We start from the raw sequence: 24,092 nt of genomic DNA, 5'->3' as shown, positions 1-24,092 counted from the left end.
TTGCAACTATATCATTTCTAAGTAAAAAATATATGCATATATAGTGTATATATATGTGTGTGTGCAAAATTACTGAAAGGACATATACTACATTTTTAACAGTGACTACCTTTTATTTTTCATATGTTTTTATTAATTTTTTAGAGAGAGAGTAAGGGAGAGAGAGATAGAAACATTGATGAGAGAGAAACATTGATTGGCTGCCTCCTGCATGCCCCCCACTGGGGGATGCAGCCCACAACCTGGGCATGTGCCCTGACTGGGAACCGAACTGGGACCTGCCAGTCCCCGGGATGATGCTCAATCCACTGAGCCACACCAGCTGGGTAACAGTGGCTACCTTTTAGATGGTACAATATGAACAAATATTTTCTTTTGTGTTTATCTTTGTATAACCAGTTTTTGGTACTGAACATATTTTATGTTTGCAATTACAGGAAACCTGCAATAAACATTATTTAAATGTTATTTTCAAAATCTTAAGGAGCCCTGGCTGGTGTGGCTCAGCTGGTTGGGCATCATCCCATTGCACTGAAAGGTTGCCGCTTGGATTCCTAGTCAAGGCACATGCCAGGGTTTTGGGCTCAATGCCAGGTAGGGGTATGCAGGAGGCAGCTAATTGATTTTTTTTCTCTCTTCCTCTCTCTCTAAAAATCAATTTTTAAAAATCTCAAGGAAATAAAGATCTTTATAGGCATAAATTGGGCCTGGGCAGGTTGAATGGTACAGCAATGCCCTATTCATCCATTAAAAAAAAAAATCCTGATGTAGTTAAATATACATTACTGACTTGATTAAAACTTTAATTCAATTTAAAACATGAATAATTCCACAAGTACACTGAGATCTAGGACCCAAAGCTTGAGCAGGCAGACCTCAGGGAACCTTTGTGGGGAAAATGAACCGTAGAAGTTTCTGCAAGTCGGGAAAAACAGGGAGGCAGACCATCATGCTCCTTAGATTCCACTTGCAAGGCTGACTACAAAAGTGCTTGCTCTTGAATTAATTTATTCTGTTCACCAGAAACATTTTTCCAAAGAGGGAATTACCATGTAAAATGTTAGTGTTTTCTAATTTGAAAAGATATGTGTACCCTATGTTCACTGCAGGACTATTTACAATAGCTAAGACATGAAAACTCCTAAGCGTCCATTAACAGATGAATAGATAAAGAATATGTGCTACATATTTATAATAGAATACTACTGAGCCATTAAAAAGATGAAATATTGTCCGGCTGGTGTGGCTCAGTGGTTGAGCATTGACCCATGCACCAAGAGGTCGCTGGTTCGATTCTCAGTCAGGACACATGCCCAGGTTGTGGGCCTAATCCCTAGTGGGGGGCATGCAGGAGGTGGCCAATAGATGTTCTCTCTCTTCGATGTTTCTATCTCTCTCTCCTTCTCCCTTCCTCTCTCTCTAAAATCAATAAAGGAAAAAAAAAGATGAAATATTGCCAACATGAATGGATCTTGAGGGTATTATGCTAAATGAAATATGTCAGATGGAAAAGGACAAAAACCATATGATTTCACTCATATGTGGAATACAAAACAAATGAACAAACATAATAAAATAAAACAAAAACAAACTCATAGATACAGACCACAGATTGGTGGTTACCAGAGGGGAAATGGATGGGGGGGAGGGCAAAAGAGTAAAGGGGGTCAAATGTATGATGACTGATGGAAACTAGGTGGTGAGTATACTCTAGTGTATACAGACATCTAACTGTAACGTTGCACACCCGAAACTTATATAATGTTATTGACCAATGTTACCTCAATTAAAAAAAAGTGTTTTTCTCAAAAGAACAATTTATTTGCCAGAGTAGAAGTCTCTAATATTTTACCCCTTTGTATTTGTTTTTACCTTTTACATAGTAGTTATTTTTATAAAATATTTTTATATTTTATACTAGTATTTTTATAAGATGAATCTTACCTAAAACAGTTAAGTGGTATTTTTGTTTCTTTTCTTCCCCCTCCCTTTAGATATGTTTTTATTGATTTTCTTAGAGAGAGTGGAAGGGAGAGAGGGGAATAGAAACATTGATGTGAAAGAAAAACATCAATCGGCTGCCTCCTGCACACCCCCTACTGGGGATCAAGCCCACAACCCAGACATGTGCCCTGACCTGGAATCGAGAATCGAACGGGGACCTCTCAGTCCAGGGGAGGATGCTCAATCCACTGAGCCACACTGGCCAGGATCTTCCCCTGCCTTTAAAATGAGAAGATCTATGTTTATTGTAACAAATCCAAATATAGATGTTTATAACATAAAAAACAAAAGTATAGAACATAATGTATTTTCTCTTACTTCTTTATACCCCAAATTCAATTTCTCCAGTGATAACTTTTAATATCTTGATGTGCACTTTTTTATATGTACATATAGACATATATTTATATGTCATTAAAAACATAAAAACCACACCATACTAATACATAATTGGTCTGCAACTTACTTTTTTCCAACTTAGCAATATATCATGAACATATTTCCAATTGTTTTACTTCCTTATTATTAGCATCAATAGCATTCTATTATTTAATATACTGTAATTTATCAATATAATTTTAATGAATATTTAGGTTCTTACAAATTTTTTATTAGAAAAAAATGCTACCAGAAACATCTCTGCTGTATATCTTTACACACTCATGCTTTTATAGTATAAATTTCTAGACATGGATTACTGGGCATAGGATACGTACATTAACATTTCTGATAGATAATGAGTTTTTACCTAATTGATACACGAAGCAGGAGCCGTCAGCAGGGTTTAAGGTAGAAACACAAACCAGGGTCCAACACTGTGGGCATCTGTCTAATCTGTATTATGGAAGTAGCCTGACTTGAAGCATGATGGAATCTTCTGCAGGATACATTTATATCCCATTCAAACTGGTAACAGATAGGTTATGTGTGGAAATGAAAAGAGAGAGCTCTGGCCAGATCAACTTCTGATTTCAGAACTATGATAGCCAATGGTAATGTTTTCAGTGAAAATGAAAATTAATACAGTTTCATTGAAGCCTCAAATAGAGCAGACAGATCCTCTTCGGACTGAGGGCGTGGTGAGAGCTTGGTGACCCTTTCCTGAAACGGCAAACAAAAGGAGTTTCTCAGGGCTTTGAAAAGACAGTAAAAGCTACTAGGTTAAGCAAATTAACTTGGGCATAAAAAAATTACTTAATAATAGTTATGTCTTTAAAATTCATATTTCTTGTTTGCTTCATATTAGCTGACTCCCAACTCAAAAGTTTACCAAGTGATGCCTCTTTCCCACACAGCTTTCTTATTTTATTTTTCAATTATAGTTTAATTCAATATTATTTTGTGTTAGTTTCAGGTGTACAGCATAGTGGTTAGACAATCACATACTTTACAAAGCGACACCCCAACATTTTAAGTACTCACCTGGTATCACACATAGTTATTACAATGTTATTGACTATATTCCCTATGCTGTCCAACTTTGAAAAGCCTTATGTCTTGCCTAATTGTCCTTGCCTTATGCCCTACCAATAGCTTTCTGCCCAAATGTACAGAACTAAACCGACCTCAGGGCAAATACCTCCTATGATGACCAAACGTGTTGGTCAGCAACCTCGGACAGTGTTCCAGGTACAGAGAGCACTGTTCCAGACACAGCAAAGAAAACAGAACTAGGTCATCCCTGACTTCAAAGACTGTATATTTTGCAACTTGGACTTCAGGTATATTCAAAAGAACTTCATTAGGACATAACTTTCAGGCTACGGGCAATAAGTGACTCCCTTTCAATTATTAACTAAGGTTTTATCTCTACCTTCCCAAATGAATTCAGTGACTTGCTCAATTTTTCCAGTGGTTATTGAGCACAGTCAGCAGAGCCAGCCAGCACATGCTTCTGCTATTTATACTCTTGTCGCTAGCTCCTTGATTCCTCTGGGACAGGGGATTACAAGATATTATAATGACTATCCTGTGTCCAAATTTCTGGGCCTAAATAAAATTAAGAAATGTAGCAGTTTGGGGGGGGGGTCCATTTTCATGGGTCTCTTGATCTGTTTTCTTGTGAAAAGCACTTGTTTGAGAGCATACCTGGTGGCAGAGGGAAGCTCCGTGAAGGCAGGGCTGTGTTTACCCCATGCTGAGTACCTCCCAGAGTGCTTAGCACATGGTAACTAGGTCCTCAACAATTATTTACTGAATTACTGAAGACGTGGGGAGGGGTGATATTGGCATCTGAAAATTCACACATACAAGATAGAAGAACGCTGATCCCCCTGCCTCCCACTTCATCATCTCAGAAAGGACAACCGGTCACTAAGGCAAAAACCTAGGAATCCTCCCAGATTTTACTTTCCCTTCCCTATGTGTTAAATCCATCAGCAAGTCTGTCAGATCAACCTCCAAAAACGTCCCAAATCCAGCCACTTCTTACCTCCCATTCCACCACAATCCAAGTCTAAGTCACCTTCACTCCTCTGTTCTACTTCCCCTCTTTAAATGATGTTTCCACTTTTGCTCCACTCTCACCCCCTAGAGGTAATTCAGCACATGGCAACAGAGTGATCCCCCCCTCCCCCTCCGGAGTATAAATCTAACCATACCATTCCCCTGCTTAGTGCTCTCCCATGACTTCCCATTGCAATGAGGACAAAACCATAGCCTCTAATGCCACAGTATCTGGCCCTGGTTCTCACCCCAGCTCTAACTCTTCTCTCATCGGTTCTCTTCTGTCACTTAGACCCATGGTCCCCGTTCACTGCATCCCATACAATGAATTATATATAGTAAGATCTCACTAAGTATTTGTCAGGCAAAAGGAAGAATGAAAAGAATCAAGGATGTATGCAAAAATGAAATAAAAATAAACCTAAATGTAAGAGCTAAGCCTTAAAATTCTTAGGAGAAAATCTTCACGACATTGGATTTGGCCATGATTTCTTGGATGACACTAAAAGTACAGGCAAAAAGAAAAAACCAGATAAACTGGACTACATCAAAACTAAAAACGTTTATGCATCAAAGGACATTATCAAGAGAATAAAAAGATAACTAATAGAATAAGAAAAATATTTGTAAGTCAGGCATCTGATAAGGGATTAATATCCAGAATATATAAATAATTGCTACAACTCAACATCAAAAACCCCCAGACAACCCAATTCAAAAATAGGCAAAGGACTCCACTAGACATTTCTCTAAGGAAAATATATAAATAGCCAGTATGTACATGGAAAAATGCTCAGTATCATTCATCATTAGGTAAATATAAGTCAAAACTACAATGAATTTACACTCACACCCATTAGAATGGCTATCAAGCAAACAAACAACAACAAAAAAGAAAATAACAAGTGTTTAACAAGTGTTAGATGTACAGAAACCGAAAGAACACTTCTGCATTGTTGATGGAAATGTAAATTGATGCAGCCACTGTGGAAAACAGTTTGGCAGTTCCTCAAAGAGTTAAACAAAAATTTACCATGTGATCCAACAATTATATTCCTAGGTATACCAAAATAAATTGAAATCAGGAACTAAAACAGATACTTGTAGCCCTGGCCAGTTTTGCTCAGTGGTTACAGTGTCAGCTCGTGGACTGAAGGGTTAAAGGTTCAATTCCTGGTCAAAGGCACGTACCTGGGTTGCAGGTTCGATCCCTGGCCCCAGTTGGGGTTGTGTGGGAGGCAACTAATCCATGTGTTTCTCTCACATCAATATTTCTCTCTCTCTCTCTCTCTCTCTCTCCGTCCCTTCCTTCCACTCTCTATAAAAATCAGTGGAGCCCTGGCTGGTTTGGCTCAGCAGTTACAGTGTTGGCCCGTAGTCCAGAGAGACCCGGGTTGGGTTCCCAGTAAGGTCATGTACCTCGGTTGCAGTTTGTCCCCGGCCCTGGTTGGGTCGTGCGGGTGGCAACCACTCGATGTGTCCCCTTCAAGTCCATGTTTCTCTCTCTCTCTCTCTCTCTCTCTCCCCCTCTCTCCCTCCAACTCTATCTGAACAAAAAATGAAAAGAATGTCCTCGGGTGAGGATAAAAAACAAACAAACAAAAAATCAATGAAAAAATATCCTCGAGTGAGGATCAACAAAACAAAAACACCTCCCACCAAAAATAAAACAACAAAGCAAAAAACTCCAGACACTTGTAAACCAATGTTCCTAGCAGCATTATTCACAATAGCCAAGAGGTGGAATCAAACACACGTCTATCTGCAGATGAAAGGGTGGTATATCCATACAATGGAATCTTAGCCATAAAAGGAATAAAATTCTAAAACATTGGAGACATTATCTAAGTGAAATACGGCAAAATAATAAGACAAATATTGTATAATTCCACTTACACGAAGTACCCAGAACAGGCAAATTCATAAAGATGGAAAGTAGAGTAAAGGTTACCAGGAGCTGGGGGAAGGGGACAAAGAGGGCAATGGTAATTTTATTTACCATTAAACAATAGAGCAGAGCTTCTATTTGGGATGATTAAACAGTTCTGGAAATGGACAGTGGTGATGGTTGCACAAGATTGTAAATGTACTTAATGACACTAAATTCTATATTAGAATTTTTTTTCTCCAATCTTCACTCAAAGATATTTTTTCCCATTTATCTTCAGATAGAGTGGGAGAAAATGAGGGAGGGAGATGGGGGGAGAGAGAGAGAGAGAGGAAGATTGATGTGAGAGAGAGACATTGACTGGCTGCCTCCCAAACGACCCTGACCAGGGCCAGGGACCAAACCACAACCGAGGTACGTGCCCTCGACCAGAATCGAACCTACGACACTTTGGTCCTCGGGTTGATTCTCTACTGCTGAGCCAAACCGGCCAGGGCTGAATTATATATATATATATATATTTTTTTCCCCCACATAATGTTTATTTGAGATTTCAGAAATTAAGCACTGAAGTGACCAAAATCTCTTTTAGGAGTGGATCAAACAATAATTTTATTCCTATAACTGAGATTTTTTTTTCTTTTTTAATTAATTAATTAATTAATTTTTGTTACAAATATTTCTCCTTTTTCCCCCACTGATACTCCTCCCCCCTCCCTCCCCACCCTGTCCCCAGCTTTGTTGTCCATATCCATTGTTCATGCATACATGCATATAAGTTCTGTGGTTTATCTCTCCCCCGCCTTCTCCTGGGGATTGTCAGTGTGCACCCCACTTCCACGTCTCTGGGACTACCCCGTTCCTCAGACTGTTATGTTCATTATATTCCACAAATAAGTGAGATCATATGATACTTGTCTTTCTCTGTTTGGCTTGTTTTGCTTAGAATAATACTTTCCAGGTCCCTCCATGTCATCTCAAAGAATAAGAGATCTTTCTTACAGCTGCATAGTACTCCATTGGGTATATGTACCACTGCCTTTTTACCCATTTGTCTACTGATGGACACTTGGGCTGTTTCCAGATCTTAGCTATTGTAAATAGTGCTGCTATGAACATGGGGGTACATATATTCTTTCTGATTGGTGTTTCAGGTTTCTTAGGGTATATTCCTAGAAGTGGGATCACTGGGTCAAATGGAAGTTCAATTTTTAATTTTTTGAGGTGACACCATATTGTTTTCCATAGTGGCTGCACCAGTCTGCATTCCCACCAGCAGTGTGCTAGAGTACCCTTTTCTCCACACCCTCACCAGCACTTGTTGTTTGATGATTTGTTGATGGCGGCCATTCTGACAGGTGTGAGGTGATACCTCACAGTCCTTTTAATTTGCATCTCTCTGATGATTAGTGATGCTGAGCATTTCTTCATATGTCTCTTAGCCATTTGTATGTCCTGTTTGGAGAGGTGTCTATCTAGTTCATCTGTCCATTTTTTTTTATTTTTTAATTTTTTTATCCTCACCCGAGGACATTTTTCCATTTTTTACTCAGAGCGGGAAGGAGAGAGAGGAAGAGAGAGAAACATCGATGTGAAAGGGACACATCGAGTGGCCGCCACCCACACGACCCAACCAGGGCCGGGGACAAACTGCAGCCAAGGTACATGCCCTTAGCGGGAACCGAACCCAGGTCTCTGTGGACCGCAGGCTGATGCTCTAACCGCTGAGCCAAACCGGCCAGGGCTCATCTGCCCATTTTTTAATTGGGTTCTTTGTTTTTCTTTTGTTGAGCTGTATGAGCACTGTATAGTTTTTGAAAATTAACCCCTTATCTGATGTATCATTGGCAATTATGCTCTCCCATACAGTGGGTAGCCTTTCTGTTTTGGTGATTGTATCTTTCGCTGTGCAGAAGCTGTTGAGTTTGATGTAGTCTCATGTGTTCATTTTCTCCTTTGTTTCTATTGCCTTAGGTGATGTATCAGTGAAAATTCTGCTGCGTATGATGTCTGAAATTTTGTTGCCTACAGTTTCTTCTAGGATTTTTATGGATTCATGAGTTACATTTAAGTCTTTTATCCATTTTGAGTTTATTCTTGTGTAGGGCGTAAGTTGATGGTCTAGCTTCATTTTTTTGCATGTAGCTGTCCAATTTTCCCAACACCATTTATTAAAGGGGCTGTCCTTACTCCACCGTATGCGCTTGCCACCTTTGTCAAATATTAATTGAGCATATTGCCTTGGGTCCATTTCTGGGTTCTCTGTTCTGTTCCACTGGTCTATATGCCTGTTCTTGTGCCAGTACCAGGCTGTTTTGATTACAGTGGCTTTGCAGTACAACCTGAAATCTGGTAATGTGATCCCTCCAACTTTGTTCTTCCTTTTCAAGATTGCTGTGGCTATTTGAGTTTTCTGGTTCCATATGAACTTTTGAAGTACTTGTTCTAATTCTGTGAAGTATGCCGTTGGTATTTTGATGGGGATTGCATTGAATCTATAGGTTGCTTTGGGTAATATGGACATTTTAATGATGTTAATTCTTCCAATCCATGAACAGGGTATGTGCTTCCACTTTTTTTATATCATCCTCTATTTCTTTTTTCAAGGACCTGTAGTTTTCTGCGAATAGGTCCTTTATTTCTTTGGTTAAGTTTATTCCTAGGTATCTTAATTTTTCTGCTGCAATGGTAAATGGGATTGTTTTCTTAGTTTCTGTTTCTGTGAGTTCATCATTGGTTTATAAGAATGCCATCGATTTCTTGACATTAATTTTGTATCCTGCTACTTTGCCAAACTCATTTATTAAGTCTAGTAAATTTTTGATGGAGTCTTTGGGGTTTTCTACTTATAGTATCATGTCATCTGCAAATAATGACAGTTTCACTTCCTCCTTTCCAATTTGGATCCCTTTTATTTTTTCTTCATGTCTGATTGCTGTGGCTAAGACTTCCAGTACTATGTTAAATAAGAATGGTGAAAGTGGGCATCCTTGCCTTATTCTTGTTCTTAAGAAAAATGCTTTTAGTTTCTGCCCATTGAGTAAGATGTTGGCTGTAGGTCTTTCATATATGGCCTTTATTATGTCTAGATATGATCCCTCTATTCCCACATTGCTGAGCGTTTTTATCAGAAATGGATGCTGGATTTTGTCGAAGGCTTTTTTGGCATCTATTGATATGATCATGTGGTTTTTATTCTTCATTTTGTTTATGTGGTGTATCACGTTTACTGATTTGCAAATATTGTACCAGCCTTGTATCCCTGGGATGAATCCCACTTGGTCATGGTGGATAATTTTTTTTGATGTATTGCTGGATCCGATTTGCTAGTATTTTGTTCCGGATTTTGGTGTCTATGTTCATCAGCGACATTGGCCTGTAGTTTTATTTCTTTGTAGTGTCTTTTTCTGGTTTTGGAATTAGAATTATGCTGGCTTCATAAAACGAGTTTGGAAGTGTATCTTCTTCTTGAATTTTTTGAAATAGTTTGAAGTGACAGGGTATCAGTTCTTCTTTGAATGTTTGGTAAAATCCCCCCCTGAAGCCGTCCAGGCCTGGGCTTTTGTTTACTGGGAGAGTCTTGATTACATATTCAATTTCTTTTGTTGTTATTGGTCTGCTCAAGTTTTCTATCTCTTTGTGGTTCAGTTTTGGGAGACTATGTGTTTCTGGAAATTTTTCCATTTTGCTTAGCTTGTCGAATTTGTTGCCGTATAATTGTTCATAATCTTTGTTAACAATCCTTTGTATTTCTGTGGTGTCAGTTGTTATTTCTCCTCTTTCATTTCTGATTTTGTGTATTTGGGTTCTCTCTCTTTGTTTCTGGGTGAGTCTAGCTAAGGGTCCATCAATCTCGTTTATCTTTTCAAAGAACCAGCTGTTTGTTTCATTGATCCTTTGAATTGTTGTTTTGGTCTTCATGTCATTTATTTCTGCTCTGATCCTTACTATTTCCTTCCTTCTACTTGCTCTGGGGTTTTCTTTTTGTTTGCTTTCTAGTTCTTTAAGTTGTGAGGTTAGATAGTCTGTTAGAAATTTTTCTTGTTTCTTGAGGTAGGCCTGTAGTGCTATGAACTTCCCTCTCAGAACTGCTTTTGCTGCATCCCATAAATTTTTTGTTGTGTGTTCTTTTTAATTGGTTTCCAGGAATTTTACATTTCTTCCTTCCTCTCCATGGTAACCCATTCATTGTTCAGTAACATGCTATTTAGCCTCCATGTGTTCAAATGTCTTTGCATGTTCTTGCTGCAATTGATTTCTAGTTTAATGCCATTGTGATCTGAGAAGATGCTAGATATGACTTCAATCTTCTTGAACTTGTAGAGATTTAGTTTGTGCCCTAACATGTGGTCTATCTTTGAGAATGTCCCATGTGCACTTGAGAAGAATGTGAATTCTGCAGTTTTGGGGTGTAATTCTCTGTAGATATCTATGAAATCCATTTGATCTAGCACTTCATTTAGAGTCTGTGTTTCCTTGTTAATTTTTTGTCCAGAAGATCTGTCCAGTGATGTCAGTGGGGTGTTGAAGTCCCCTGCTATGATTGTATTGCTGTTGATTTCTCCTTTGAAGTCCTCCAGAAGATTTTTAATATATGTTGGTGATCCTATATTGGGTGCATATATGTTTATCAAGGTTATATCTTCCTGTCGGATAGATCCTTTCAATATTATGTAGTGGCCTTCTTTGTTTCTAGTTATGGCCTTCCTTTTGCAATCTACTTTATCAGATATGAGTATTGCTACCCCAGCTTTTTTTTCCCTTTTTGTTTGCTTGAAAGATTTTTTTCCATCCCTTCACTTTCAACCTATGTGAGTCTTTTGTTGTGAGGTGGGTCTCTTGTAAACAACATATATGTGAGTCATGCTTTTTTATCTAGTCAACTACTTTGTGTCTTTTTATCAGAGCATTCTAACCATTCACATTTAAGGTGATAATTGATATGTACTTATTTATTGCCATTTTTGTTTAGTTTGGTTATATTTTTACTCCTATTTCTTGTACTAATTATAGCAGTCCTTTCAGCATATTTTGAATTGCTGGTTTGGTGTTAATATATTCCCTTAGTGTTTTTTTTTTGTCTGGAACGCTCTTCATTTGATCTTCTATTTTGAATGATAGCCTTGCTGGATAGAGTAATCTTGGATTCAGATCCTTGTTTTTCATGACCTTGATTACTTCATGCCATTCCCTTCTGGCCTGTAGTGTTTCTGTTGAGAAGTCAGTTGTAGGTAACCTGTTGCTTATCTCTGATTGCCTTTAGAATCTCTCTTTGTCTTTAATTTTTGGCATTTTAATTGCTATGTGTCTTGGTGTGGGCCTTTTTGGGTTCTTCTTACTTGGGGCTCTCTGTGCTTCTTGAATTTGAATGTCTTCTTCCTTCATCAAGTTAGGAAAATTTTCTGTCACTATTTCTTCAAATATATTCTCTAACCCTTGCCCATTTTCTTCCTCTTCGGGGACTCCTATGATACAAATGTTATTACATTTCCAGATGTCCCACAGTTCTCTTAAACTGTCTTCCTGTTTTTTAATTGTTTTTTCCTTTTAGTTTTCTGATTGGTTGATTTTTTTCTACCCTGTCTTCTAATTCACTGACCTGGTCCTCAGCTTCCTCTACTCTGCTGGTTAGTCCTTCCAATGTGTTCTTCATTTCTGCTATGTCCACTTGGTTGATTTTCAATGTTTCTATATCTTTACTCATGGTGCTGATGTCCTTACTCATGCTGTTGAGCTTCCTCAAGATCATGGTTCTGAACTCTACTTCTGATAATTTGCTCAACTGCATTTCATTTATCTCATCTTCAATAGAGTTCTCTTGTTTTATCATTTGTGATTTGTTTCTTTGTTTCACCATTTTGGCTATCTCAGTGGGTTTTGGAGCCTGCCAAATTTTCTCTGTGGGGGTTGGTGTTTTGCTGTTTGTGGCTCCCTCTACTGGGTTTGGATGGGCCTGGGTAGGCCCAAGTTAAACACCACTCTCAAGTCTTACTTTTCTGGGTAGATTTTCAATCCCAGGAGAGGTTATCCTCTAGCTTTTTGCCTGGAGGCTAGTAGTTTCAGTTACTCAGTGCCTTGGAATGTAGCCCTGGTGTTCTGCTTAAGAGGATTTCCAGAGGGTGAGATATATGCTGGTTGTTAATGAGCCTCAATTTGCATTTCTTTGCCTCACCTGGGAAAGGCTGAATCTTCGTGGTGGGGGGCTGCTGCTTTTCCCCACAGTTCTGGGAAGGAGCACACTGGCCACTGTCCTTTGTGGCTGCAACTCAACAAAAACTCTGAGTGCCCTTCAAATCCCAGGTGTCCCCACAGCATTCCAGCCCTGTCTGCCCTCCCTCTGCTGGAGCCCCAGATGAGTGGTGTGGCTATTTTAGCTCTCTGTTCCAGCTCTCTGCACTGTGGAGTGGGCTTGGACTTTATTCCCTGGGGGTGCTGCTCACAGCTAGGACTGCTGCTGTCTGTGGGCTCCCAGCCCATCACCCTCTCACACCTCTGCAAATCCTACCAATGTTCCTGGTTATATGGTCCTGTCCTGCTGCTTTTCTGTTGCTTTTATTGAAGAGTTGTCTTTATTTTAGTTGTAGTTCTCATTTGGTCCTGGGAGATTGTCTGTGTAGCTTCCATTCACTCCGACACCGTTTTCACATCCTCTATGCCTATCTTGTGCGCAGCTGGGTTGCACAGGCCTCTCCAGTGCCCCTGTACCCTGCAGGTCCCATGGGTAATTGGATCGCACAGTCCCTTTGGAGACCTGGCGCTATGTCTATCTTATGGGCTGCTGGGTCACACAGGCCTCTCTGGTGCCCCAGCACCCCAAAGGTCCCACAGGCAGGCAGCTGGATCACACCAGTCGCTCTCGGGCTTAGGCTTCCCACTGCTCTTATGAGCTGCTGGTCCACATAGGCCTCCGTGGAGACCTGGTCCCGCCACTGGAGGCTGGGGAGTGCTGCTGCCCCATGGGGCTCAACTCCTGCTCAGCTTTTGCTGTAGTTTTTGGGGATGCGTCTCAGCTGCTGGTCTGTGCTTCTGTTGCCTGGGGATGAATGTCTGCTCCCCAGCCTCTGTTGCTGGGGGTATATCTCAACTCTGATTGGGCTGCTACTATGGGCGATGGTGCTGGGCTCCTGGCTGTCCCATGCTTCTGGGGCCAGCACCTTGGTAGCTCCACTATGTGCACTGGTCTGTGTTAACACAGAGTGTCCACTGGTCTGATGGTGCCAGGTGCACTGGTGGGCTCAGGTTGCTGGGCCCTAGTTGCTCCCACTACCTCCTCCCAGGGAAGACCCGGGATCTTCCCCTGAATTCTATATTTAAAAATGGTTAAAATAGTTGATTTTGTTAGGCATAGTTTACCACAATTAAAAAAAGGAAGGGTGGATGGACACATGGGAGAAAGATGGAGGAAAAATGCTGACAAGTATGGGTCAAGCAAAGGTAACATTGTGCATCCCAGCAGATCTTTTGAAGATTCCAAAAATTTTTGAAAATCCATCATAGCAAGGCAGAAACTTATTATTTTTTTAAAATATTTTTTTAATTGTTTTTTTAGTGATAGAGGAAGGAGAGACAGAAACATTGATGTGAGAGAGATACATCAATTGGCTGCCTCTTGCACGCCCCCCACTGGGAATCAAGCCCACAACCCTGGCATGGGAATTGAACTGGGACCTCTCAGTCCATGGGATGACGCTCAATCCATTGAGCCACACCAGCTGGGCAAGGCAGACACTTGTTCATGGTGACCTATATATACCTTTGTGGCAGGGTCAAGAACTGAAGTTCAGCATTTGAACTCCAGCCGAAGACTGCTGTCCCATATTCTGTTGATAGTGAGAGAGTCTTATCTGATGAGCTAAAAGGCCCTTAAAATGATCCAATTCATCTTTGGTGAAGTAGTTCAGGACTCTCAGAAGTACTTCAGGCCAAGCTGAGCTGAGTTTCTTTTTCAGATTTCTAACCCCCAGTGACTGGCTAAATGGGAGCAAGGACGTAAAGTTTGTAATATATCCCCACACATATCATCGATGCCATATAAAAGCTAAACTCTCAGAATTAAGACGGGTTCTGCAATGCGCTATTATTTATAGACGTGCAAGACCGGAGGACAACTGATTAACACGGGCACTGAAATAAATTCATACTACTACTTTTAGCACATTCATAAAATAACAACATTTCAGCTGGCCGGTCTGCCAGGGAGTGGAAGTGCTCATTTTGGTAGACAGCTCTCCTCAGTAATGAAATGTTTTGATTTGAAATGTAAATGTTTCTTTCCAGAAGTTTCAGAAATCCAGCTTGGAAGATTAATTTATTCTTGCCCGCTCCCCTCGCGGCCTGGCGGTTGGAAGCCTCTGCACACAGGGCTGCCCTTTGCCGCTGCCAGTATGAGCTGTGTTGTTTGGTCAAGAATACTGGCCTGGTTGTTCCTTCCAGAGAAAACTGATCCCTCGTTGCTGAACATAAAAGAAGCTTTATCAAATGTTAACTACATGAACATGAAATAACCTTTTTTTTTTCCTCTTTGCAGAAATCAGTATATCCCCTTCACTACCTTAAATCCTGTGATACTAATAAGTGAAGATTAGTATTGCCACATGTGTGAAATTCAGAAATTGCCACAGCATTCCTGTAAAATGTTCATTGTTGCCAAACAAACAAACAAAAAAACCCCATAGTAGTTCTTCATTTGCAAGATAAGCTTATTTCTAAGATCAGCTATAAGGTCCTATGAATATACCTCTCTCTATTTATCTATATCTATTTATATATCTATCTATTTATATATCTATATTTCTCTCTATATATATGATGGTGACTCCAAATGTGATAATTAATTTAAATTAACTATGTTTCTAACATGGTCAAAAGAAAAAAAAAAAGGCAGACACATGTTGGGGCTGCTTTATGAATACAACTTGAGGGACTACTACTTTATGAACATGACCTGTATTCCAAAGATTCAATTTACCTTGCATCTTTTGTGAAACAAAAAAATTAATTCTAAGTAAGGTTTTGCTATCTGTATTGCCCAGTATGACATGCACAGAGGCACTCAGAGTGATATCTAATTAACTTGCCACTTTAGTGGATGGTCTCAAATGTTAATCTGGAACAGCTTCTGAAAGTGTAAGTCTGAGCACAGTAGAATTAAAACAGTAAACACTTGCCTGATTCAGTGCCACCAGCAATTAAATCACCAAGAATATCATAGTTTCATCTGAAAATTATAAATACTATTCATAGAGAGTGACAAACATTCCTGAACACTTTCCTGGGCTATATAAGCAGAACTTTTGAGAGGACCCCTTGCAGAATAGACACTATCACTAGAACCATACTACAAGAGCCACAGCTACATCAAAATCATAATGACCATTTGGTCTGTGGTGTCCCTGGACAGGATTTTATGGCTTCTTGTCATTGGTCGCGTCCTATTCAATCTAAGGAAACTTCTCAAACAGTTACCACCACTCAGCCATTAAGCTCACCTGGACAGAAAGTTTAGGAGGAGAGGGATGCAAGCATGTATTCATTTAACATGTTTACTAGTCTATGCTAGATGTAATAGAGGATGGATGAACAAAACAGACAGGTTCCAGCCTTCATAGAACATACAGTCTAGTAGATTTGGATAAAATAACCGGGATGGTCATATTTCTTGGCCATTTAGTCCTTTGGACTTGTGCGTTAGAACCAAGAGTTTGTGAGTTAGCCTAGGAGCTCTGCTACACTTTGAGAAACCTGTATTTTTCTTCTTTTTTCTATTGTCAGTATTTTATTATTAATATATATATTATTAATTAATTTTGTTACAGACCTTTCTCCTTTTTCCCCCACTGACACCCTCCTCCTGATCCCCCCGCCCCAGCATTGTTGTCTATGTCCATTGGTTGCGCATATATTCATATAAGTTCTTTGGTTTATCTTCCCCTTCCGTCCCCCTCTTCTGAGGTTTGTCAGTCTGTACCCTACTACTATGTCTCTGGGTCTATTTTGTTCATCAGCCTATTCTGTTCATTATATTCCACAAATAAATGAGATCATGTGATATTTGTCTTTTTCTGATTGGCTTGTTTTGCTTATAATAATACTCTTCAGGTCCCTCCATGTCATCTCAAAGAATAAGAGATCTTTCTTTCCTACAGCTGCATAGTACTCCATTGTGTATATGTACCACTGCTTTTTTATCCATTCGTCTACTGATGGACACTTGGGCTGTTTCCAGATCTTAGCGATTGTAAATAGTGCTGCTATGAACATGGGGGTACATATATTCTTTCTGATTGGTGTTTCAGGCTTCTTAGGGTATATTCCTAGAAGTGGGATCACTGGATCAAATGGCAGTTCCAGTTTTACTTTTTTGAGGAAATACCATATTGTTTTCCATAGTGGCTGTACCAGTCTGCATTCCCACCAGCAGTGTACTAGAGTTCCCTTTTCTCCACACCCTCGCCAGCACTTGTTTGATGATTTGTTGATGGCAGCCATTCTGGCAGGTGTGAGGTAATAATTCATAGTCATTTTAGTTCGCATCTCTCTGATGATTAGTGATGCTGAGCATCTCTTCATATGTCTCTTGGCCATTTGTATGTTCTGTTTGGAGAGGTGTCCATTTAGGTCCTCTGTCCGTTTTTTAACTGGATTCTTTGTCTTCCTTTCATTGAGTTGTATGAGTACTTGATATATTTTGGAAATTAGCCCCTTATCAAACGTATTGTTGGCAATTATGCTCTCCCATATAGTGGGTTCCCTTTCCATTCTGATGCTTGTTTCTTTTGCCACGCAGAAGCTTTTTATTTTGAAGTAGTCCCATATGTGCATTTTTTCCTTTGTTTCTCTTGCCTTAGGCATTCTATCAGTGAAAATTCTGCTGCATGTGACGTCTGAAATTTTGTTGCCTACATTTCCTTCCAGGATTTTTATGTATTCATAAGTCATATTTAAGTCTTTTATCCATTTTGAGTTTATTCTTGTGTATAATGTAAGTTGATAATCTAGCTTCATTTTTTTGCATGTAGCTGTCCAGAGATACCTCTTTTCTCATTCATTTATGTTTTTAGATGCAATAGAGTCCACTGATCCTTAGTTTAAATCAGGGAAATTGAAAGCCCATCAGCCATGTTTGGTTTGTACATTGGGAAATGAGGGAATTCAACACAAAGATCCAGATTGTGGATTTTTCTTGAAAACTAGAAGTTCTACCAACACTGGGATCTGAATTTCTACTTGGACATAATAAATTGTAGCTGAAAAGAGGCTTACCCAATGAAATAAGTCATGTGCTTTCCAGTTCACCAAAGTCCCCACCACTTTCTATTCCTTTAAATCACTTTGTTCGTTGCCCTTACCTCCCTGGCTCCTGTGGACATGAGTGAACCCATACAAATATTATCTTATATGAGCTGAGGTCTTCAACATTCTAAGCATTTGCTAACTGGGGAAGAAGCTAGTGTGAGGCCATTGCTTAACTAAAGTGGGGTGAGCAAGATGCTATTTGAGTGGATATTCCAGCTGTTAACTCTGTTCCCATTTCATGGATAGAGCCACGCATACCTTTGGGTGTACATGCCTTATCTTCATGTCCTCACAGTTCCCATTTTAAACAGGAGGCCTAAGTGAGCACTCGGAATGGTGAGTATGGTTGCTCCACAAACTGAGTACTCATGGCTCTGGCTCTCTATTTTATGGTTTTGGTCTGTTAGGATCTGATGCTATAGCACAAAGGTATCTGGTATCTGATTCTAAATGGAAGAAAGGTCCAGTGGGGGATAAACTCCTTCATGAGAACCTCGGGAGGGGGAACTCTACATATATTATGATTCTTCTACCAAATAAAGGATGGCAGTTCAGTATAAATTCTCTAGCAACATTTAAATAAATGAACACCCAAAGTGACACAGATATGTATATTATATATTTTATATGTTTATGTATAAAATATATACTCTCCCAAATATGTTAAAAACTGATTTTGTAGTAGTCTTAATTTAAAGGCCATGCCAATTTTTCACAAAATTGTAGGAATTTGAAATTCTTTATAATGGAAAACAATATAAGTGGCTATTTTGTAACAGTTTCATATAGTTTTACAGTGGACTCTTAAAAGAGCAGAAATGGAGAAAAGGGAAATTTTGCCATACCTCAATGTAAATGTGGTTGTTTTTGCCTTGAGATTTTATAAAGGCTCCTTTCAGTTACATCATAAAAGTTTCACACATGCCACAGTTTTATGGAAGGATATAAAGGTGAAGGAGCCTTGGCCCAACCCCCTTGGGGAAGGGGAGAGTGGCAGTCTGGAGGAGACCTGAGAGCCTTTGGAGGACCCCTGGACTTTCACCTCCCTCAACAGCCCCAGGTGAACCGTGTCTCTGCTGCGGCTTTCGGCTTTTGGAAGGGAGTGAGGACGCGCTGCATCTCTTACCTGGGGCAGCGTTCCTTTCACTAATGCGGGGATGTCGGCCTTGGAGTAACCAATGGCAGCGAGGCCATCATCAACGTCCAGATCAAGTAAGAGTTTCCGGAGTGCGTCTGCCAAAACAGGCCCAGCATCTGCAATCCGGGCAGTGCGGGTGTCGGCTCCTAGAAGACACAAAGCGCCGACTGTAGACAGGAGGAAGCTGGCTCTGGGTGTAATTCAGTCACACGATAGCTGATATATAACCTACTGCTGGCTCCCTGACACAGAGGACAAGGGCACCAATGTGCCTCCACATGGAGGCCAGCCCGGCCGGCAGCCCCACAGAAGACAGATGGGCCAGGCCAGTGCTGGGGCGGCTAACCCGGCTCTCACCTTCCTAACGCGCTGCTCCCGCCTTGTGGGGTGGGAAGACAAGGAACAGAGCCAAGAAAAGAGGCACAGGAAGGAGACCAAGAAAGAAGGCTGGTGTTTGGATGAGGAAGAAGGAGCATTTGTAGCAGAAAACACAGCTTATGTAACTTTCAAGGCCTGGAATTTGCTGACATCTAGAGGTACTACATGTTCAATGTCTTTTCTCACAGAAACATCTAAGGAAAAGACAAACTCTTTGCAAAAACACTGTGAGATAAGGATCTACATAAGTACAAAAACGCTAACATTAACTGCCAAAAGGAAAGAAGATGACAAAAATAGATTATGTGTGGCCAGGGAAGGAAGCATTTCCTTTCTATCGCTATTTTGGACTTTGTTACCAATGGCAAAGCAGGTTCCTCTAACTATTACAGAACTAGTCAGACAGAACCAAGAACATGAAGACTCTCAGAAAACTGTTTTTAATATTTAGATGATGATATTGATGAAAGGGGAAGAAGGCTGCCAAGGGCTGGAGATTTGAAAGAACAGAATTTGGACATAATAATACACAAAATTATAGAGACATCAGTCTGGAAGAGCCAGGGGGTTCTCCCTCAGGAAGGGTGGCAGTGAAAGTCCCCAGATGAAGGAAACTTATCCCCAAACCTTAGCACCCCTGACCCCATCTACACATTCACTGCCCAGAAGTGAAACACTTTACAAGTGGAATATAGCATTAGTTACTATCCCAAATGCCTCACGCTGTCATCCAAGTCCACTTCCTCTGTACTGTTCAAAAGGAGACTAGAATGTGCATTTCACCTCCATACTGAAGCACATTAAATCATTTTTAACCTCTCTCTTCTAGGACAGTGAGAACTGTTTTAGTAATCCAGGAAAAGGATAAATTGAACCAGATATGGGGCTGGTTGGTGGAGCAGCTGGATGGAAGGTAAACCTTGCCTGACAAGAGCAGTCTGTGTTACACAGCAGCAGCTAAAATACGGAGTAGGTGGAAAGGCGACACACGATCCGAGGTTTATGAGACTTTTGTTTTCTTGGGATTGCTGCCATAAAACACACCATCAAAACTTCTGGGTTTTCCTATGAAGTGTTTTAGAAATAGAGAGAGGGTAGGAAAGAGAATACATTGGTTTAAAGTTAAGAAAAATCTAAGGTTACTTAGGGAATAAAAATATTAATGGCTAAGTATAGAATGATATTAAACAAAATTTCCAAAGCAAGAAGAAAGAATTGGTGGGTTCTTCTGGCCTGTGTTTTGTCTAACAGAAGAATGGCTTTCTCAGTAATTTTGGTGGTGGTCTGGAATGTTAAATGTAAGTTCTCTAAGATTTTCCCATTTACCATTCATTTAGCCCATTTGGGCTCCTGCCTATTAACTGTTTGCTTATTTACAAAAGCATCTGAATCCCAACAAATGGCTGAACAACATCCGTAGTCCCAAAGGGAAAAGGGGCAAAAGATCTTTGGTCAAATCGCCACCACATTCCCGGCAGCACGTGCGGAGAAACCAACCCCCAGCACGACTTCCCTGCCCTGGACTTCTTTCAGGAACATTCCCAGCGCAGCACCGGGAGCGAGTGACAGAGTGAGAGTGAAGCGACCCCCGCGGAAAGACGTCTGTGGTCGTTCTACCTTCTTGGAAATAATCTCTCCAACGGCTGTGCTGGAGGAGCATGATGAAGTTTTCTTTTTAGCCTTTCCCTTCCTACCCTCAACACAAGTAGGGGAATAAGATGTTTGGAAAATTAATCAGATACTCAAGTGTACTTTAATGAGTTCTCATCTTAGAAAAATACCAAAATTTTTCTTAACTAAGATATCCTGTATATTATTTCACTTTTTGTAAGATTCAAATGGCACCATTGGAATCTTATTATGGCCATTATGTATTCTACAGAGCAGCACAAAAATTATTCTTTGGGGATCTTTTAATACAGTTTCTAGTTGTTTAGACTCTATAATTGGGAATTAGATTCATTTTATTACCTATTAAACATACCAAAGCCATTTATAACATTTGTAGTATATAAAGAGTTTTATTTTCCCTGGGGATGAAAACTGGAAATACGATTACTCTAAACTTGACAAAAGTAATATTTGGGTCCATTTCATTGTTAACAGACTATTAGAAATATAAAATTATAGAATTTTAGTGCCAGGCAGGACTTTGAGTAGGTCAGTGACTAGTTAATATTAAACTATCTCAAACCAACATTTTTTTTAGTATTATCTTTTATGGTTTATCTTCAGAAGTAAACTAGGAAGTGCTCCACCTATGTGGATCACAGAATTATGAGTAATGATTCATACCCAATATTTCTGCTGTCTCCAGGTGCCTCTCAGGAAACATCTGTGCCGTGAACGTGAACACTGCTGGGGAGGTGAGCACCACAGAAAGCCCATGAGGCTGTAGAGAAACAAAACAGGGTGACTGACATGGCAATGCTGGCTGTCAGCCTGCATGTTCTAGATATTAAATTAGCCTGTGTTCCAAGCAATCAAGAATCAGCAAATACATTTATAGCAATTTCAAGGAATATAAAATTTAATTAAATAATTTATTATGATTTTACCACCAATGGATGATCCACATTATAATCCTTTGCTTTATATGTCTTCACTAAGCCTGAAATTGGGTAAGACATTCCGTGGCTAGAAAAGAAAGAAAGTCTTTATGTTGACATATAAATACCAGAAATTCAAGTAATTCAAAGATACTCTTACGGGAGAGCCCTTCACAGTCTCTTGACGATACCTATATCTCATAAAGTTATACATTCTGTTTTCTGTGCTATAAGGATATACTGTTATGCACTCAATATTTGGTGTTATTCATAACAAAACCTATGAAATGTTCAAATTCAAATGCTTATAAAATTGTATGCCATTAAAACGTATTGATGCAGAAGATTCTTCCCAAATACATTGGCTAACTTTATAATCTTGAAGAAATTTAGAAGTCACTTTGAAGTTTCTTTAATAAATTGGAAAGCATGTATTTTCTATCTTGCTCTGCAATATTTTGTTCCTGTACAAGCTGACCATGTTGGTGGAGTTTTATGAACCAAGTTCACCTGCATTAGACATGCTAGTGATCTGTCCCACCAATAATTGATATATCATTTTGAATGTTACATGCTAATAGAGTTGAATCATAAATAATTATTCTAGCCTGAAAGACTTTAAAAAATGGCACCATAGTTTTTATTTGTGGGAGTTTTAGGGGGATGGTTGTTTTAATGGAAAAACTCTTTATATCCTCTTGAATTTTTAATGAACAGATAGGATAATATTATAGTTTAATAGGTAACTCAAAAGATATACATTGTGAGAAGTTAGTACAGGTACAATTAATACATTAAAAAAATATATATATATATATATTTTTTATCCTCACCCTAGGACATTTTTCCATTTTTTGTATAGATAGAGTGGGAGGGAGAGAGAGGAAGAGAGAGAGAGGGAAACATCGATGTGAAAGGGACACATCGAGTGGCTGCCACCCGCACGACCAACCAGGGCCGGGGACAAACTGCAACCGAAGTACGTGCCCTTAGCGGGAACCGAACCCGGGTCTCTCCGGACCGCAGGTGGACGCTCGAACCGCCAAGCCAAACTGGCCAGGGCACATTAAAAATATTTTATAATAGCAAAATGGTCTGTAAATCTATTAATATGGGTTATTTGATGACTCTGCGCTTATTCACCAAAAGATTTACATTTCATAGAAAGATAAAATATTTTGGTAAACTGTATGATTATCTATCAAAAAAAAAAAAAAAGGTGCCCTTGCCTACCATCTTTTATGAGGCAGATTGGAAGCTATGGGTCCTCTGAGTTGTGGTGCATTTTGGAATGTATTTTACCTTTCTTGGGCTCCAGAGTATTCAGAAAATTATTATTACTGATTTTTTGAGAGAAAGGAAGGGGGGAGGGGGAGAGAGAGAGAGAGAGAGAGAGAGAGATAGAGAGAGAGAGAGAAAGAGAAAGACATCTGCTTGTTGTTCCACTTCTTTATGCATTCATTGGTTGATTCTTATACGTGCTCTGACCGGGGATTGAACCTGTAACCTTGGCATACTGGGACAATGCTCTAACCAACTTAGCTAACTGGCAAGGCAGAGTATTCAGAAATTTATTGCTTAATGTGCTTTCATGATGTGGAAGGGTTCATCTAGCTTTCAAAGTTACTTTTCTAATGATAGCCAATATTTCAGTTTAATTCCTTTAATTTTAACAGTCACATATGTTCTTTGTAAAAAATTTAAATAATCTATAATTCTTCTTCAAGATAACCATTACAGAATACTTCCTTCTAGTCTTCTTATGTATATCTTTAATATATGATCATATACTGCATTTAGTTTAGACAATGCTTTTGTTACTTAATATTCTTGTAAACAATTTCTCATATCATTTTGTATTCTTCTAAAACATTATTTTTAAAGGCCTTATTTTATTCTTTGAGTATTGCACTTGGTTAACCATTCCCACACTTTTGGAAATTTAGGTTGTTTCAAAATTTTTCAATTATAAATAACACTTAGGTGATTTTCCTTATAAGAAAATTCTTTGATCATATGATTATTTTATTAGGCTACATTTCTAGAGGTAAAATTAGTGGAACAAAGGATAAACACAGTTTTCAAACTTCGGGGAGACTTTGCTTACTTGCTTTTTAGAAAGGTGGTGACAAACCTGTGCCCCTCTCAGCGGCAGAGTTTGGCGGGGGGCGGGGGGGGGGGCATTTATTTTATTGTTTTCTCCCTAGCAAAGGCCTATTCTTAATTCTCAATGTTCATTGGTATTTATTTTCAAGGCAATATACCAATAAAGTTCTGATCAAACAGATTAATTCTGGGCTAATGGCAAAGATTATGATCTCTCTTTTTGTGAGAGATTAGAAGAAAAAAAAATTTGAGGTTTTAAAAATCCATAGCACATGGTGAGGAAGTGGGG

General features: G+C 39.4%; 1 protein-coding gene across 4 annotated transcripts in view; it reads right to left on the bottom strand.

Annotated features, from left to right (window-relative positions):
• Positions 1 to 2,603: 2,603 nt before the first annotated feature.
• ADHFE1 (alcohol dehydrogenase iron containing 1) overlaps positions 2,604 to 24,092 on the bottom strand; it is a 42,521-nt gene continuing 21,032 nt past the window's right edge. For all 4 annotated transcript variants that reach the window (XM_036263998.1, XM_036264000.1, XM_036263999.1 and 1 more), the window contains 4 exons: positions 21,707 to 21,785; positions 21,444 to 21,540; positions 18,759 to 18,916; positions 2,604 to 3,105 (listed from right to left, as the gene is read on the bottom strand). In XM_036263998.1, the coding sequence (XP_036119891.1) occupies positions 3,022 to 3,105; positions 18,759 to 18,916; positions 21,444 to 21,540; positions 21,707 to 21,785 (418 nt within the window). In that variant the 3' untranslated portion in view covers positions 2,604 to 3,021. The remainder of the gene's footprint in view (positions 3,106 to 18,758; positions 18,917 to 21,443; positions 21,541 to 21,706; positions 21,786 to 24,092) is intronic.

The sequence above is a fragment of the Molossus molossus genome, unplaced genomic scaffold, assembly GCF_014108415.1.
Source record: "Molossus molossus isolate mMolMol1 unplaced genomic scaffold, mMolMol1.p scaffold_m16_p_16, whole genome shotgun sequence".
Taxonomy (NCBI): Eukaryota; Metazoa; Chordata; class Mammalia; order Chiroptera; family Molossidae; genus Molossus; species Molossus molossus.
This window is presented reverse-complemented; position numbering and strand designations above follow the sequence as displayed.